This window comes from Pararge aegeria, chromosome 16 (assembly GCF_905163445.1).
Source record: "Pararge aegeria chromosome 16, ilParAegt1.1, whole genome shotgun sequence".
NCBI lineage: Eukaryota > Metazoa > Arthropoda > Insecta > Lepidoptera > Nymphalidae > Pararge > Pararge aegeria.
The window spans coordinates 12,209,302-12,228,529 of record NC_053195.1 but is presented as its reverse complement, the minus strand read 5'-3'; the positions used below and the strand labels follow the sequence as shown (position 1 = coordinate 12,228,529).

The following is a 19,228-nucleotide window of genomic DNA, read 5'->3' as shown; positions in this document are numbered from 1 at the left end:
TAAAATGCAAAAAATGCAGAATTAAATTGTATCAATCGATTACACTAAAAACAAGTTAGTGACCACATGGTGACTATACAAGCGTCAAAAAAAGTTGAACGGGTAATAATAATTACGTATGGTACTTAAATTTACCAAAACAAGACAAAAAAACTCCACAGAATATTAACATAAATAATTTTTATGTTAAAAATCAGGTAAGTAACCGTTGGCTGTACGATGATATACCTTTGCCTTTGGCAAAAATAAAGAAAAAAATTAAAATACCTACTACCTACCTACCTATCTTGTAAATAGGTACCTATCAATTAAAATGAAAATATGAACAGTAAATAAAATAAGCATGACAAAAAGTAACTCAAAGAAGAAGAAATAAAATATACCTAACTAAACTGCTATCCCGTGTCCTGTTATGAAGTGTGATATAAATACAACTGTTGTGAATATTTTCCAAACGGATATATTCGAAAAGCATTTCATTATTTAGGTTGTTATATACAAATTTTGTACCCAACACAAATTTTGTCCTCTTTTGTAAGCTCAATTTATATATTTAAATTTATATATATTAATAGCAATTTTTGCTACGTATGGGTTCAGGAAGTGCTCACATTTGCAACAAAAACAGTATTTCAAAGCGATTTTAAAATCTTGTCTAAAAAGTTGAGATTAAAGATCCCAGTGCGCATTAACACTTACGGTTCTTCTTGGTTTTTTGACCTTTTTGATAGTTATTTTTATTTTACAGAAAACTCACCATAAGTGCTTCAAGATGGAGGAGACACCTGAGGAGTCTACATTTACTGAAGGCCTTCTCAAACCTAAGGAGGAAATATTAGACATAGAAATCACTATAAAGAAAGAGTTCTATGACGAAACAGACTTAGTTATACCAAAAGAAGAGCTCTCCAACACCAATACCAGTTCTCACTTGGATGCTGATGATTCAAACAACCAAAAATGCAATATTAAACATTTAAAGCCAATTAAGACTGAGCCAAGTGAAGAAAATACTCAATTACACCAACAACTAGAGTTATCTGGAATCACAGAAACAACACCAACTGAATTTGTGTCTACAGGAACTACAACTATAGAAATTAAAGTAAGCTTTTTTTATTTTTAAATAATCTCAGCCATTTCTCAACATACTTTATTTTTGTTTAAATAAATATTTATTTAAGGTATTTTGATGATTTAAGCACTTTTTTTGAGAATTTGTTATTTGAATGTAGGTCACTCATTCATACTTGTCATACTCATTTTAAGCCATCTGTTTGTATTCGCCACTCCTGAAGCCTCCCCCCACCAGACTAGACCAGAGAAATTTCAGAAATTATAAATTCCCATCCCATCATGATGATGATGATAAATTCCCAAATTGCTTTTACTGGGAACCAGGCCAGAACCTCCAGCTTAAAACCACAGTACTCAGCGCTGAACCAGACAGGTTCTAAACAGTAAACAGTATACCAGTAACCAACTTCTATTAAACAAAAATACTACTTGAAAATAAATTTCCAAGTTTTGTATGGTCAGTCATAGTCATACATTGGAAAAACTCTATTAAAGCATAACATACACTCTTAATAATGCAACATCATTGAAAAATATATTATGTGTCAATTCATGGCATTTCTCCAAAACAGCGTTATCAGATTAATCTCTCAATTGGCTCTGCTCAATTGGCATTATCAAGTTGTTATTATTTCCAAAAAATACTGTGTAGTTTGTGTGTTTTAGTAAAGTTGTGTGTTTATTTTGAAAAGACTACACCTGATATTGCTATTTTTGATTTCAGATAGAACCTATTGCTGAAACAAGTGCTCCTGCAGACTGTACTGAAACACAAGATGGTAAGTGCTGCTTATATTGGACAAATAAACATCACTTGGTGATCCACCCTGGAATTGTACATAATGTCTTAAGTAGTAATAATACGGTTTCCTACATAAACTTTAGAGATATTAGAGAGATTGGAGATATGTGCTGCACACTGAGTTTTGGTTTGGACCACCTCTGAGATATAACATACTAAACAAAAAAGAGAATCATCAAAATAGGTTTATAATTTGCGGAGTAATTGAGTAACAAATATACAAAACAAAAAAAAATATACAGTCAAATTGAGAACCTTCACCTTTTGTTTAAGTCGGTTGAAATTCAAAAATTCAAAATTCAAAATTCATTTATTTCAAGTAGGCCTAATATAAGCACTTTTGAAACGTCAAGTCTGTCTGTTTGTAGTGATTCTACCACCGGTTCGGAAGGCAGATTCTACCGAGAAGAAGCCGGCAAGAAACTCAGCAGTTGCTCTTTTCCAACATCAACAATTTACATTTTGTATTTTAACATTCATTTTTCTATCTTGTGAGAGCTGAAAGCGGAGCCGGATGCTTCCAAGCAACCTTGTCATTAAAAAATTCATCAATTGTATAGTAACCTCGCTCTAATAAATGTGTTTTAACAAATTCTTTAAACTTGTGCATTGGCAGGTCCAAAATCACCTTAGGAATCATATTATAAAAGCGTATACTCAATCCCACAAATGATCCCTGTACCTTACGCAGACGATATGCAGATGACACTAATTTATGACCATTTCTTGTAAGTCGACTGTTTATGTCCACTTTTTGTGTATAAAGACTAATATGTTGTCTTACAAATACTATATTGTTATAAATATATTGTGAAGCTACAGTAAGTATGCCTATTTCTTTAAACTTCTCACGGAGGGATTCGCGTGATTTAAGTTTATATATTGACCGTACAGCTCTTTTCTGCAATATAAATATAGTTTCGATATCAGCTGCTTTACCCCATAACAAGATTCCATAGGACATAACACTATGAAAGTACGCAAAATAAACTAGCCTAGCTATTTCAACGTCAGTAATCTGTCTAATTTTTCTGACTGCGTAGGCAGCCGAGCTTAGTTTACCCGCTAGTGAATCTATATGGGCACCCCACTGTAGCTTATTATCCAAGGTCACGCCCAGAAAAACTGTGGAAGTCTCTATTTTTAGTGATTCACCATTTATCATTATATTTTTATCAATTTTCTTTACATTTGGTAAGATAAATTCGACACACTTTGTTTTTTTTGCATTTAAAAGTAAGTTGTTAACTGTAAACCAGTGCGACACATGCGACATAACACGGTTTACTTCGTCAGAGTTATCTTTACTCCTATCAGTCTTAAAAATTAGAGATGTATCATCTGCAAACAATACAATGTCGCATGTTCCACTGACATGGTACGGTAGATCATTTATATACACTAAAAATAGAAAAGGACCCAAAATCGAGCCTTGTGGGACACCCATTGAGGTATTTGAACCCTGAGACTTTGCATCATTTATGCAAACTCTTTGGGTTCTATTGCTGAGATAAGAGGCAACCAAATTTAGTGCAACGTTTTGGATACCATAGTGGCTTAGCTTAAGAAGCAAGGTTTTATGATCAACACAATCGAAAGCTTTAGATAGATCACAAAAAACACCCATGGCGTTCTGTGAACATTCCCAGGCATCATAAACATGTTTTATAAGTTTAGCGCCTGCGTCCGTTGTGCTACGACCTTTAGTGAAGCCATACTGCTCAGGGTGTAGTAAGTTATTTACATTAAAATGATATAAGAGTTGATTTAATATAATTTTTTCAAATATCTTACTAAGAGCTGGTAAGATTGAGATAGGTCTGTAATTGTTTATATCATTTTTATTACCAGATTTAAATAGAGGAATGAGTTTACTATGTTTCATTAGGTTCGGGAAAGTACCTAAATCAACACATTCATTGAAAATTATGGCTAAAAGAGGAGCAATGACGTCAATAATTTGAGATATTACCTTTACCGACATTCCCCATATATCACCTGTTTTCTTTAATTTTAACAACTTGAAGTTTTTACTGATATCCGATGCATCTATATGTTTGAAATGAAATAAAACTTTGCACTCATTAATGTTGCCTCTTAATAAATTCTGAGCTGCAGTAGGTGAGGAATTTAGTGAATCTGTTAACAAAATAGGAACATTCTGAAAAAAGTTTTCAAAAGTACTAGCAACTTCTGTATCAGTAGTTACCATATTATTATTAATAATTAATTCAAAATTTCCGTCTCGAGATTTAGTTTTCCCAGATTCATTATTAACAATTTTCCAGGTTGTTTGTATTTTGTTTTCAGATTTTACTATCCGATCTTTAATGTATAGCGACTTAGCTTGTCTACAAACATTTTTAAATGTTTTGGAGTAACTTTTTACATATTCAAGGAAGGTTGGAGTCTGATTGTATTGTTTTTCATCATATAGCTCATACAACTTATCCCTGCTTTTGTAAATGCCTATTGTCGCCCAATCACTAAACCTCATTTTTTTATTAGAATCTATGTATTTAAAAGTAAATACTTTATTAAATGCACTTTCTATTTCATTGAAAAGCGTACGATAAAGATTGTCGGGATGACAGTTTTCAAAAAAGAGAGCAGGAATTTTGGCTGATATTTCACCTTCAAATCGCGTCAGTTTACTCTGAGTTATCGGCCTGTACTTAACAATATGTTTATTTCTATTTGTACCAACAACAGTAATTTGTTGGCCACAATGATCTGACCTTAAATTGTTTAATATCGATTTACCTAAGATATCACAGTTTAAAAAAATATTATCTAAACAAGATGCTGAAGTTGCTGTGATTCTAGTAGGTTCATCGAAAGCATTATTCAAATTAAAGCATTTAAATAAGTTTAACAACCTAGTCGTAGTAGTATTATGTAATAAGATATCAACATTGAAATCCCCGCATACTATTACATTTTTAGTAGACATACACAATCGCTTAAGGACATCTTCCATTACATCCTCGAATTGGTTGAAATCACCTGAGGGGGGATGGTACACACACACTATTATAAAACGCTCCAGCTCCACACAAGACAGTTCAATTATGCGCTCCACAGAAAGACTAACTATATCTTTTCGCTCCTTACATGTTATATTATTGCGTACAAAAATTAAGGATCCACCATGAATAGCAGTCTTTCTAAAGAACACACTTGACATTTTGAAGTTATTGATGTTAACTGCTATTTGTGCTCCAGTGAGCCAATGCTCAGTTATACACAATATGTGTATATTGAATTTTTCAACAAACAGTTCTATTTCTAATTCTTTGCCGGTGAAGCTCTGTATGTTTTGATGTACAATGTTCATATTACAGAGCTTCCCCGTTGTCTCACTGTCTAGTTTAAATAACTATTTGAATTAATTATAGTACTAGAACAAGTACTAGGGTCAATATTAGAAATATTGGTGGTACTTGAAGTACAATATGTAGAGGTGTCAATAGACTTAGTTACAATACTTGTAACAGTATCATTTAAGTTGTAAGCTAGTAAAGATGCCAAGTGATGCTTACTTTTCTTAGATAAAATTAAACTATCTCTAGACAATAGGGATGACATGGATTTATTGATGTCAAAATAAAAAACTGCGTCACTATGACGGCATGTCAGGTTATAAATTAATAAATTTAAATTATAAATATGTTCATTCTGCTTTGAACTAAATGTGCCACAGTAAGGAAAGGCACACATAACGAATTTACATTGAGTTTTACTATGTAAAGCTAGTAATTTATCAATGCATTTTATAATTTGATGCTTTTTGACATTCAAACTGTCTCCTATTAAGAGAACAACATTTTTATTTACATCTAAATAGTCACTATTCAAACTATTAATAAGATAATCGAAACTAGCCCCCGGTGAACATCTATTAGTCACTGAGTGATCAAGGTAATGGTTCATAATAGGTCCAAAACCTTTACCTAACATGTCGGAAAATATAATTGTCTGTTTTTCAGGCATACTTTTTAATAAAGGTGAAGGGTCTGGTATGACAGTTGAGCACTGCTCCAGGCATGTTTCTAATTGGTTGGAAGATACTGTATCACATAATTTTAGGTTAGTCATAGGTATCTCATGAGTACAGTTACATTTATTTGCTAAAGACTCAAAGCGAGCCATGTTGTAGGTACCTAGGGCTAACAACTCATCAGCTGCCAGAATTTGTTCATCAATCTGCCTTTGTGATAGCTCATATTTAATGGTTACAGTTTTAAGTGAGTCCTCCAATTGTTTAATTACATCATTGAGGCTTTGAATTTCACTTTCATAGTTTTCTCTACTTCTCTGAGAGGATAATGAAAGGGTGTTTAATTTATTTACTAAAACTGAGCGTTCCTTTCTTAATGCCAGGTTTTTTGTGCCAGCCCTTTGTTTTTTTATTAAAGTTTGAGTTTTTTTAATTATTTTACTTATTTTAATGTATTTTTTTATTTTGTTATGGCTATTTAAATAGAAACAGGAATGTTGCTGAGGCTTGGGGTTTTTAATACAAGGACTATCACAAGTCAGATCGATACACATTGGCATTGTTGAGGATGAAGCAACAAGTTCATCGTACAGATTATTTGTTGATAGTGTTTCAGCACTGTGTAATTGTGATTGAAGGTCATTGATTGTTGAACATGCCCTACTTAATTCTCCCTCCAACATAGAAATTTTCCCTAGAGCTTCTTCATAGGTTGATATGCATTGTTCAAATGAGCTGACTGCCTTCTGGAGTTGGTCGCGTTCCTCTATGACCAGATTGTGTGCACTGTTTAACTCTGCTAGTTCACCTTTCAGTTGGGAGTTCTTGGCTATAATTGCTCTCAGTTCAACTTCACTGTCATCTTGTTCCCTCACCAAGTCAGCATTTACTTGTTTGAGTGACTTGAGTTCACGGAGGGCATTCTTTAGTTTCAATTGCTCTTCCAATGCAGCCGCTCTTCTGGTTAACATTGGAGGAGCCATTTTATAGAACTTGTCTCTGAAACACACCAAACAGTGTATGTAAGTGAAGGAAAATAGATGACCTACAGAAGAGAGAGACCAAAGGAATAAAAGTAGGATTCAAATTAGTATTAAACAGAGTATATTAAAGATCTGATTAGAAATATAAAAACATACTAGTTTGGCATATCCAACAGTTACAAATACTATTTTTTGCGCTGACTATTGAAGTTATTTCTAAAATGTATTAATTACTAAAGTAGATTACTAGAACAGTGACCTATATCATAAGGTGTGCATGAGTAGATGCTGTAAATGTTGTCTGAGACAGTTTCAATAATTCTTTTTCTTCACTTCCACAAATCCGTCAAGTAAAGCAAGAATGATTTTGTCAGAGTGTATATAGGGACGTGTCTCGTGATCAACGAGAATGTACTGTGTAGGGAGTAATGTATTTAATAGCTAGCGGGATAATATAACGTGATAACAGAGAACGATAAAGAAAATAAAAGCAATACTCCCCAGTAAAATCCTTTGAACGTAAATCATACGTCGTTACAGACGTTCGATTTTGAATTCTCGCCGAACGAACCTCCTGTCACATGGATAGTTCGCTTTTTGTGCTCGCTGAGTTGATTACACTTTTTATGACTACTTATCTAATGAACAAACACTTATTTACAAATAATTTACACAGTTTTACGAATATTAAGACTAAAATTAAAACTTAAATTATAAATAAAATACGAGCAGCTGATTATACGACATGTCAGCTTGACCGTTGAAAAAGGCTAATTAAGTTTTTTCTTAAGTAGCAAAAAAAATCCAAACATTCACAAGTTCTTTTGTAATCAAAGGCAACAGTAATTTTTTAATAATTTATAAACATGCAAAGCCGGGTTGCTACTTTCAAATTTTATATACCTTATACAAGTACATGGTGTAAAACTTGGCAGTTCTTGTAAAAAGTGGCGATTTTTTTTTGTGTTTAGCATTTTAATGCAATTTAGTGTTATACGAAAACTCACAAATTACCTTGTAAGTATTTTATTGATATACTTTTACTTATTAATGAAAAATTTCAAGCTCAAATAATGGTAACTGGTGATGCAGTCTAAGATGGTAGCCTGCTGATTTACAGGGAGCATTACAGTCTACAAACGCTAAATTGCATGAAAGTATAACTTTGATGATTACCACATAACATAATATTATCCTTAAAGCTACGCAGAACACATTACCAGAGGCAAAAAAAATAAAAATTGAGACCCAGACCCCTTACCCTTATAAATTAATAGAGCCAATGAAGTCTCCATAAATGCGAATAAAACATTGATACATCAGAAGTGGGATCTAGCTGTGTTTATATATAGGTAGAAACATTATTACTAGTTAGAATTAGAAATAGAAATTAGAATGGAGTGTCAGAATGGCTGTCTGGCCCGCTGCGCGGGCGGGTTCGTGATAGTGGTAGATGGTAGTAATAGTTTAGAGGATGCTGCTGCACGGTATCCTTTATATTCCCTTAGTCGCCTAATACAACATCCGTGGTATAAGGGAGGGGTGAAGACAACAATATTCTGATCTGCCGCTGCTAGTTAAACTGATGATGTAATATATTCAATGAGAATACTTAAATGCACTGTATCCAGTTTTTATAAAGCAAATATTTTTACATTTCAGGCTTTCCTTTGCCGAAGAAGTTAATTACTTACTCTTGTAGTATTTGTGGCTATAAATGTAAATACAAAAGTTTTCTAGCTTTACACATGAGGCCTCATACTGGCGAGAAACCGTTTTCTTGTCACTTATGTCAGAAATTATTTACACAGAAAAGTCATTTGAATTTTCATATGAAAACCCATACTGGTGAGAAACATTACGCTTGTGAGCTATGCCAGAAGATGTTTTTAAATAAAAGTAATTTAACTGATCACAAAAGGACCCACACTGGTGAGAAACCTTACACTTGTTATGTATGTCAGTTAAGGTATGCTCAAAAATAATCATTTGACAGCCCATTTGAAGACACACACTGCCGAGAGACCCTATTCTTGTGACCGTTGTCTGGTAAAATTTACACTCAAACATCATTTAACTGACCACATGAGAAGTCACACTGGTGAGAAACCTTATTCCTGTTACATATGTCAGGTTAAATTTACGAGAAAATATCTTCTGACCACTCACATGAGAACTCACAACACTATAAAGCCAAGTTAATTTCAACTAAGGTCCATTTAACTTACCTGATGATTATATTAGGTTGTTTCATTTTTGTTTTGTCTTATGTCAGTGAGAAAAAAGGCACTCGTTTTACACAGGGGAACTGATACTTTCAAGCTACATTGTTTTTTGTATTAAAGATTGTTTGATATGCTTGTTTTCATAAAAGAGTTTTCTTTTAAGTGTACGCTTGTTGAAATATGCACATAGACATATCATTAAACAGTGTTATGTTGATAAAAAAAAATATTGCTGATATAATATTCTTTAGTTAGGTATTAAGGATGCGAAAAATTGTTCTAAAATGACTGTACTTAACTTTTTAATAAAGCAATTGAAGCAAGGATATTTGTCTATTTTATACAACCCTCTCCCCTCTATGTGAGAGGAAGCCTGTGCCAGTAGTGGGATGTTAACTGACTGGTGAACTGATAATGTCTGTAGATCGGTTAGTTTAAAGCAATCGACGATACAAGACGATAAAACAATTATCAGTAAATTATTCAAAAATGTGTTTTTATAAGGTAAAAAATGTTATGGTTTTTAATGCCAAAAGTAAAAATAACGTGTGCCCTCGGTGGATCTCCAAATTTTATTTGATGTTTGTTAATTTTTAAGGTCCTCATTGCATTAGGTAATTTCCTGAATATTTTGATATTTTAATTATTTGGCATATGAATGAAGATCTAATATCCTGATAAATAATTCAACTCTACTAATTATTTGTTATTAAAATCATAATTCAATGAAACATCTTAATTCAAAATGTAACTGATTTTTTAAAGGCACTGTACCTTACGTACAAGCAGGTAGGTATGAATTATTTTTATATTAAAATTCAAGATCGCAAATAGTTAGTTCGTTCCGAAAAATATGAGTATGGAGGCGTTAACGTATAACGTTGTTTCGTTACGCGTAACTATTTCTACTATCTCATATCGCAAGCCATCAGTTTGTTCTGTAAATTTTCATAGGTTCACCGCAGACTTAGGTCGAAACAATGATTCCTTGTAAAGACAACATCTCCTGAGGATGCTTATAACCTCTTTTGCCAAAATAACCCAAATTTTCTAGAATTTCTTGATTAAATTGAAAGTATGACGGTAGAAAGACATGTATGACAGGGCAAAACAAGATGGTGACTATATTTTTATTGACAAAAAAATCAAAATAAAAAATTTATGCTCGTACATAAGGAACTGGTGTCCCCAAAAGACCACGAACTTTTTTTTTTTTGGTTAATAACAATTTTACCTTCCAGGCACTACTTTGCCGAAGAAATGTATGCAAGTCCAACACGGCAAATCTACTAAGAAATCGCACTCTTGCAATGTTTGCGAGCATAAATGTAAATACAAAAGTGTCTTACTTTTACACATGAGAACACACACCGGTGAAAAACCTTTTTCTTGTGAGTTATGCCAGATGAAATTTACTCATAAAACTAATTTAACTACACACATGAGAACTCATTCTGGAAAGAAGCCCTATCCATGTGACCAATGCCATCGTAAATTTACCCAAAGAAATCATTTAACTACCCACATAAAGACGCACACTGGTGAGAGGCCTTATTGTTGTGACATATGCAAGGTTAGATTTACGAAGAAATATCATTTAACCACACACATGAACACGCATACTGGTGAAAAACCTTATCATTGTGACATATGTCAGGTTAAGTTTTCCAGAAAATATTATTTGACTACACATATGAGAACCCATACTGGGGAGAAACCTTATTTTTGTGACATATGCCATGTTAAATTTGCGCTTAAAAATCATTTAAATGCTCACATGAAACTTCATACTAATGAGAAACCTTTTGTATGTGACATTTGTGAGATGAAATTTACCAAAAAACATAATCTAACTGTACACATGAGAACTCATAGTGGTGAGACACCTTTTTCGTGTGACTTATGTCAGAGGAAATTTACACAAAAAAGTCATTACACTGTTCATATGAGATCTCATACTGGAAATAGTATTAATGAAAGTTTGGCTTCTCAAGATTGAACACTAAGAAAGTTGTACAAAAATAAAAGCTGTGGGAATACTATGGTTTTCCCTCGGCCTTGGTGTGTTAAAGACTGATTTTTCAATCTTAAGATAACTGATGAATATGAGAAATATCTGAGAATTCAACAATCAAAAAATCTTAAGTATTATATTATATAGTTGTTTTAAAATATTTCAGTATAAAAGATTGTATACTTATTTTATTATATACACTTCATTAATTATCATAATTAAACTCGTTAATTTTATAGCTTTCATAACAGATAAACCTTCTATGTGTGACATATTATGTCATGAAATTTACTAAAAAAACCACCATTTAAACCACATGAGAACTCGTAGTTCCTTTTTCATGTGACCTATTTGAGAGGAAATTTACAAAAATAATTTCATTACACTGTTCCTATGCAATTCCAAATATGAAAAAAAATTGGAGATAAAATTAATGAAAGTTTGGCTTCTCTAGTTCGAACACAAAGTACACGGTAGGTTCGATATGGACAGTCTTTGCCGAACTTGTTACAAAAATAAACGCTATGGAAATACAATATAGTTTTGCCACGGTCTTGGCATTGTTATTGCTTAAGGGCTGATTTTATAATCGTTAGGTAATTGGGTCATAAAAATGACAGATTTCTGTTAAATCAACAGTCAATAAAATTGTATTAATATCGTCGAATGTAAAAGATTTTAGACTTATTACATTTTGTACATCTCTGTTATAATATATTTATTCAACCAGTGTTAAAACAGGCATAATGTTTTAAAGAAAACATAATTTTTATCACATTATAGATTTTTATGAGATAATTTTCGCCGGGTAAGCGTACCCAGGTGTGCACCGCTTTCAATATTGATTGTATACCTTATTTACAAGATAATATGGACACTTGGATATTTCTTTGGATGTTCCGGCAATTTTGGTTTATTCCTTGTAAGTTTATAGTTTGTTGTGTTTATTGTTTTTGTTTATTGTTTAGTTATTACTTTTTGTTATTGTTATAATGGGCACATAATATATAGTGACCGCAACGTGACCGATTGAAATATTAAAACAAATTGAATTTACACGTATAACACAAACTTCATTTTACACATTTGTTTGAGCTTAGCGACTGTAAAGTACAAACTCATATAACATTTCTCTATTTTTGGTAACTAATTGACTTAAAATTCGTTTGAAAGAAAATGGTGGATGTAGATGTATAAGTTAAGTTTTACGTTTGTTTTAAGTATTTTGCTTATAAAATTATGTATTTATTACATTCCATTATGGGTACAAACCTCTCCTTGAAGAGTGGATAGACCCGACACCCTGCGTCAATGAGGGCCATAAATTCTATAATATACTTATTATTGTATAGTGCTAGACTATACATTTTTTATATTTATAAGCTTGTTATAAATTATGTAGCACACACTCTGGCCTAGGCAAATATTGGTGCCGATTTGGTTGTACGCAAATGTCTAAACTCACTTTAAATTATTGCTATCCTTCCCACAACGTTGTGTAGAAAATAATAGACCATAAACCTGTCAATTTAGATTAGTCGAGATATTCGTGGCACCAATTTCTTAATATTTGTATGAGTTATCTACAAACCTGAAATTTATTTATGTGCTGAATAAAATAAAGTATGCTGGATAAATACGGCTCGAGTTTTTATCACACTATGGCTGTAACGCTGACATACTTTTACTTTCCTGGACCGATATTTTTTTACTTTTTTGTTTACGAATCGATTGTTTCAGTAAGTTACACTCAAACGTTGTATATATTTTAGATTCCTTTGTTTTGAAATTAAAAAAATAAATAATATGTAAAAAACAATGCTTTTCATTTTTAATAAAGAGTTTTCTATTGTTATTGTACCTCAAGTAAAATGACGATGCATTAAACTCAATAGATTTAATCCATCAATCATCACTAATGCTATCGTAAAGTAAATGAACTAAAAATAACTGAAAGTTACTTTTGAGTTATTTATGTTTGTATATTCTTATCTAATAAAAAAAAATGATTAATGAGCTTCTTTGCCAATTTGGCACTAAAATGATCCAATGATCCAAACAACTCAATCCACAAAATGTACATGTGGATTGAGTTGCAAATTGCGTTATAAATCTACGAGAAATGGTTTTATAAATTTCCTATTGATGGTTACACAGGGGTCAAAAGGGATGCTCTACATTATTAACAAACGATTATTATGTTAGTGATAATAGTAGTAATGACTAAAATTATTATGACCTAAACAAGGTGTAACTCAAAGTACCTAATAAAATGTTTAGTCTATTTTTAACATAAAATGTTATTACGATGTTATGTTTATTAATATGCAAATGGAGTGATTTGTCAAACATAAAAAAAGCACGTTTTAAATGTCAGGGCGCGAACACTGCATTACTGTTCCCATGTTACGCCAATTTTAATAATAAGGCCCTATTAGAGTTAAGTTTGAAAGATAAAGAACTTACTTCACTTTAACTCTTTTTTTGTAGTTATAAAACTCTAGGATGTCTTAATGACGGTGTACGGTACTGAAACTGCCATTTTTATAGAAAATTATTAAGAGTTCTATAAGTAGCTCAAAATCGACGTAAAAAACTGATTTTTAAATTACGTAACGGCATTCGCATAAAATGGTTAATAATTTCAATATTTACCTTTCAGGTGCTCCTTTGTCGCAAAAGTACACGCAGATCCAACGCGGTAGGACTGGTAAGAAAAAAAAACAACACTATTGCAATGTTTGCGAAAAAAACTGTAAATACAAAAGTACCTTAATATCGCATATGAGGTCACACACCGGTGAAAAATGTTTCTCTTGTTGCATATGCCATGCTAACTTTTCACACAAACATAATTTAACTGATCACATGAGATCGCATACTGGTGAGAAACCATTCCCTTGTGGCCAGTGCGAGAAGAAATTCACTCGAAAACACCATTTAACTCTCCATATGAGAACTCATACTGGCGAGAAACCGTTCTCTTGTGAGCTATGCCAGAGAGAATTTACACGAAAACATCATTTAACTTTCCATATGAGAACTCATACTGGCGATAAACCTTTCTCGTGTAACTTATGCGAGGGGAAATTTACTCGAAAACCACATTTGACATTCCATATGAGAACTCACACCGGTGAAAAACCATATTCTTGCAACGTTTGTGAATATAAAAGTAGGATCAAAAGAGACTTAGCTTCCCATATGAAAATTCACGCCAGTTAAGGAAGTAACTATTTATTGGATGAGATTTTCCTTATCATCTTCATCGTCAACAGCCTATAATTTTCCACTGCTGCACCTCCCAACGGGTGGGTGTGCCCATAATCAACAAGCTGGGCAGACGGGTTGGAGATCGCAGTAGATGGTAGTAATAGCACAGAGAACGCTGCTGCCCGTTCTCAGTCATATTCGCTTAGTACCCGCGAAAGATTAGGGCCACATGGCATGGAATTATTCTTATACAGATCCGTAAACTAGTTAGTCCAGATATTAATGTTCGTGAGTTGTAAACAGTGGTTGCTACAAAAGTTTATTTTATTCTCTCTTATAAGATATTATAAGGGTTTATTACCTAACAATTGTGCTAAGATTTAATGACTGATACACTAACTAATATTGTTGAACGTTCGATATTTCATTGGTTTTTTTTGTCGTTACTAATTTTGGCCGGATAGATGACAAAAAACAGTATAGCTGTGAGTGGTAATTGTTTTTGATATTTTTTATATATCGTAGTTACGAGCTTTTAGCAGTAAATTTAACTTTCTCGCGTACTAACTAACTGCTTCAATGTAGTAATAAAAAAAAGCCTTTTTATTACTACATTTAAGTGCTTAAAGTCAATTAAACTTCAAACTTAAAGTTTGCCATTGATTGACTAATGGTTTTTTTTGCTCTTATCAATCGTAGGTGTTTTTATGTATATTAGATACTATTATACAAAAAAATATAGATATTATTTATACTGTATTCTGTCGTTTTCTGTAGAGTGTTTCATGACATTTCTTTTTTTAAATTTTAGTATAATGTTTATGATGTAACACATAAAGTATTGATTTAATGGACGACAAAAAAACTGTCTAAAATTGTATTGATAGATATACATTGAATGCCTTATCTATACACCTGGTCTATTTAAAATATAGTATTTTTGGTACCTCAAATTGTTTGAATTATTATCCGCCCAATTTATATGACCCAAATTAACATTATGAAAATTAGCTTTTTGAATGGCGGGGATGGTATTCAGCGCTTAGTATTCTTTGCACAGCTGTCCAATGTCCACCGGCTGCTCATGCTTATATATTATAAATCCGAAAGTGTGTTTGTTTGTTTATCATTCCTGTACGCCCTAACTTAGCACACAATCAATTGTTTTTGGTATAGACTTAGTTGCAAGGACTGAGAGGCTACTTAGGCTATAGGCTTTCTAGCCTAGGAAACAGACAGTTTTTAGGAGATTGTGAGAAAACCCATTATTAACGTGGCAACAGCTAGTTTGTCTATAAATATCTACTAAAACGATGATAGGACGGTTTCAGCAATGCATTGTACCGTGGGTTACGACGTATTACCTATTGACCGCGTGCCTACCTACCATGAAATAGAGTAAAAATCAATTGAGGGTAATTTATAACCTATAAAAGAGTCAAATCCTGTTTGTATAAATAACTTGATCAGCAGAGTGGGTACAATAAAAACTATACTTTAATATCATAACAAAATAGTCATCATAAAAAATGTATAGGTACTAGTAAATTAATAGGTTATTAAAAAACTTTGCATTGTTAAAACCACGATATGAAAGATGGTAGGTACCCAATGCGTAGCAAGAGGATCGATATAATTGAATTGAAATATATGGTCCTGGTAATATATGGAACATCTTTCACTAAATCGACGAACAAATAAATAAGCGCCATCTCTTAGAATACCCATGAACGTCTAATTTTTTGATAAAGTTAAACGGCGAACTGCTATTCGAAAATGCCCGCTGGACGGGATCGCTTGTTGCTTTCGATTAATTTCTACTGTCAAGTAGGCAATACAAGGTTATCTCGTAGGCACGCCTGGTGCTCTCTTAACGTTAAGAGAGCCCATTGAATAAACAGAATGGCGTCAACTCATTAGTCGACGCCGTTCTGTTTATTCAAGGACCTAATTCATACGCAGTTGTATAATTAGTCGAAGGTATCAGGTAGTCTACAGCAAAGCGACAAACTTGAGTGGCTTCCAATTCGCCTTCGCAGGAATATTCATATTCTGTCTCTCTTATACTGTGTTCTGTTCAATCCAGCTACTCCGCCATATCTTAAAGAACGGTTTGAGTTTCTCAGTGATTCTCACTGTCGCTCTGTCCGTTCTGAAGAAAATCTTATACTAAAAATTCCTTCCCATAGTATTTCTTTCTATTCTAAATCCTTTTCAGTTGTAAGCTGTTCGGCTATGGAACTCTCTCCCCTTTCAAATTAGGCGCGCGCAGTCACGCCACCCTAATTAGTTTTTTTGTTTTTTTGCTTTTGAGTCACTTTTCTTTGTGTTGTAGGCTTTTACTTTGTATGATATAATAATTAATATATATATTTATTTTTAATTTGGTAACTGTTCTGCTCTTGTGTCTGTGTTTTTTTTTCCCTTTCCTTTTTTGGGTTGCCTGGCAAAGATCGCTGTTTAGCGATAAGATAAATTTGTTGTGTTGTTTTTGTTTATAATTTAATTTCTGTTAGGTGTACAATTTCATTTCATTTCAAAGTGTCTTTCATATGAGATGTGAGCGGAGCGTAGGAAGCCCAGTCTTTTTACGATTTTTATCGAAATATTACAACTGAAACATTTAATTAATCTGCTGAAACTGTAGTTCGTTTTTGAAGCTAGCAAAATAAAAACAGTTGCTATGTAATTTGTATGACTGTTAAACAGATTTTACTGATTTATTTTGATTCTAAGTAGGTCTTTCTGTAATCGAAAAAACACCACCGCATGCAAGTTGGTACCGGGCACCTAATGCCTTTACTTTCTCATCTTTATCCGATAAACTTCTTTAAACTAATAATTTTACCTTTCAGGCCCTTCTTTCACGAAGAAATGTACGCAGAACAAACGCGGTAGACCACCTATGAAAAATAAACTTAACTCTTGCAATATTTGCGGGAAAGACTGTAAATACAAAAGTGCACTAGTTTTACACATGAGGACACACACGGGGGAGAAACCATTTTCTTGCGACCTATGCTTCAAGAACTTCACCCAAAAGAATAATTTAAAATCTCACAGAAGGATTCACACGGGTGAAAAGCGCTGTGTTTGCGACCTGTGTTCCGAGGAATTTGAAAGTATTAAAAGTTTATCAGAACACATGAGGAGTCATCCTGAAGACAAACCGTATTCGTGTCACCTATGCCAGGCTAAATTTACTCAACGGCAACATTTAACGTCACACATGAGAACACACCCTCCGGACAAACCGTATTCTTGCGACTTCTGTCAGGCTAGCTTTTCACAAAAAGGCAATTTAATATCCCACATGAGACTTCATAATGGATCGAAACCTTATTCTTGTAACCGGTGTTATGCGAAATTTGCACGTAAAAGGTATTTATTGGTGCACATGCGGTCGCACACTGGAGAGAAACCGTTCAGTTGCGATATCTGTCCATACAAATCTGCATATCAATATCGATTAGTGACGCACAAGAGAACACACACTGGTGAGAAACCGTACACTTGTGACGTATGTCACTCTGAATTTACGCTAAGACACAATTTAACAAACCACATGAAAACACACACCGGAGTCAAACCATTTTCTTGTAGCTATTGTAATATGAAGTTTGCTTTAAACAGATATTTAACTAATCACGTAAAGATACACACAGATAAACCGCATTGCTGTAACCTGTGCGAAAAGAAGTTCACCCAAAAAATACATCTGACCGAACACATGAGACACCACACCGGTGAGAAGCCGTTTTCTTGCGAGCAATGCCAACATAAATTCGCAATAAAAAGATATTTAACTGCTCACTTGAGAACTCACGCGGAAAGTAAACCGTATTCCTGCGATTTGTGTGAGAAGAAATTTGCGAAAAAAACTCCTCTAGCTGACCATATGAGAATCCACACTGGGGAGAAACCTTTTGTTTGTAAACATTGTCATGCCAAATTTGCTGTGAAAAGATATTTAAATGCTCACTTGACTACTCACATTGCAAAGAAACATTCGAAAGCCGAACGCAATAATCACTGACGCCATCAATGCGAGGCGCTGCCATTTGTTTTTGATGACTGCAATAAAGTGTTCTCCAAACAGGTCGGGGATGCTTGTGTGTTGAGATGCACACGAGAACTTAATTTTTATATATCTGTCAAACTGGACAGCCATGTTGATGGCGACTCTTATCCTAGAAAGAAAGCCTAATGGACCTAATTACAACAAACATTTAAATGAGCAAAAGGTTACAATAAAAAAAAAAAAATTAACTTTTGCTTATTGCTACTGGTTCGGTAGCAGTAGGTAGGTACGCTCGATTCTACGGATAAGACATTGGGTGTTATAGTTCTTCCACCATCTATCATGATCGCGGTGTAGAATATAGAAGGCGAGGCCTTGATTCCGTGGAAATTAAAATAGTTGAACCCGATTTTATGACAGATATTTATCCACAGTCACCTCTTTTTGCGGATCTTAGACTAATCAGCTCTTCCCTACGAAATCCAAAACACAGTTCCAATCGCAAGTCAATCGTGGTCCAGTATGTTACGGTCACTATGTATCACACTTAATCACTTATTTAACTTCGAAGTTATTTCAAGTCGTTCTCAGAGCAGACTAACTCAGTCGCGTCAGACACCCGCTTTCGTACCACTTGTCTGACCCTTCGAACCTTCTTTACTCGGTAATTGTAAACAAGATCGATGATTTTTCTGTTGATGTTACTTTGTTGTTTCACAGGTATTAAATACCTACACGTTAAGTAGTCACGCGCAATAATAAACTTTTAGTTCCTAGTAATAAGGTGCTTTGTAACAATATTTATAGTCGGCAACAAATATCAGTTGCGAGTGCATTACAGTTTTCAATAAAGCAAGGTATCGTGTTTTATTTGTTGATCTCTAAAGCGAAGG

At 33.5% G+C, this 19,228-nt stretch overlaps 2 protein-coding genes across 3 annotated transcripts; both read left to right on the top strand.

Moving 5' to 3' along the window:
• Positions 1-321: 321 nt before the first annotated feature.
• LOC120630747 (gastrula zinc finger protein XlCGF57.1-like) lies at positions 322-19,191 on the top strand. Of its 2 annotated transcripts, none has more exons than XM_039900045.1 (5): positions 322-487; positions 749-1,105; positions 1,802-1,856; positions 13,764-13,811; positions 17,170-19,191. In XM_039900045.1, the coding sequence occupies exons 2-5, from the start codon at positions 773-775 to the stop codon at positions 18,348-18,350; spliced, it is 1,617 nt and encodes a 538-aa protein (XP_039755979.1). In that variant the 5' UTR covers positions 322-487; positions 749-772; the 3' UTR covers positions 18,351-19,191. The 2 variants fall into 2 exon arrangements, with proteins under 2 accessions (XP_039755979.1, XP_039755980.1); XM_039900046.1 differs by having other exon boundaries at positions 322-534.
• Positions 8,129-11,269, top strand: LOC120630748 (gastrula zinc finger protein XlCGF8.2DB-like). The gene is made up of 2 exons (XM_039900047.1): positions 8,129-8,963; positions 10,329-11,269. Exons 1-2 carry the CDS (start codon positions 8,834-8,836, stop codon positions 11,084-11,086), a joined length of 888 nt encoding a protein of 295 aa, XP_039755981.1. The 5' UTR covers positions 8,129-8,833; the 3' UTR covers positions 11,087-11,269.
• Positions 19,192-19,228: the final 37 nt, after the last annotated feature.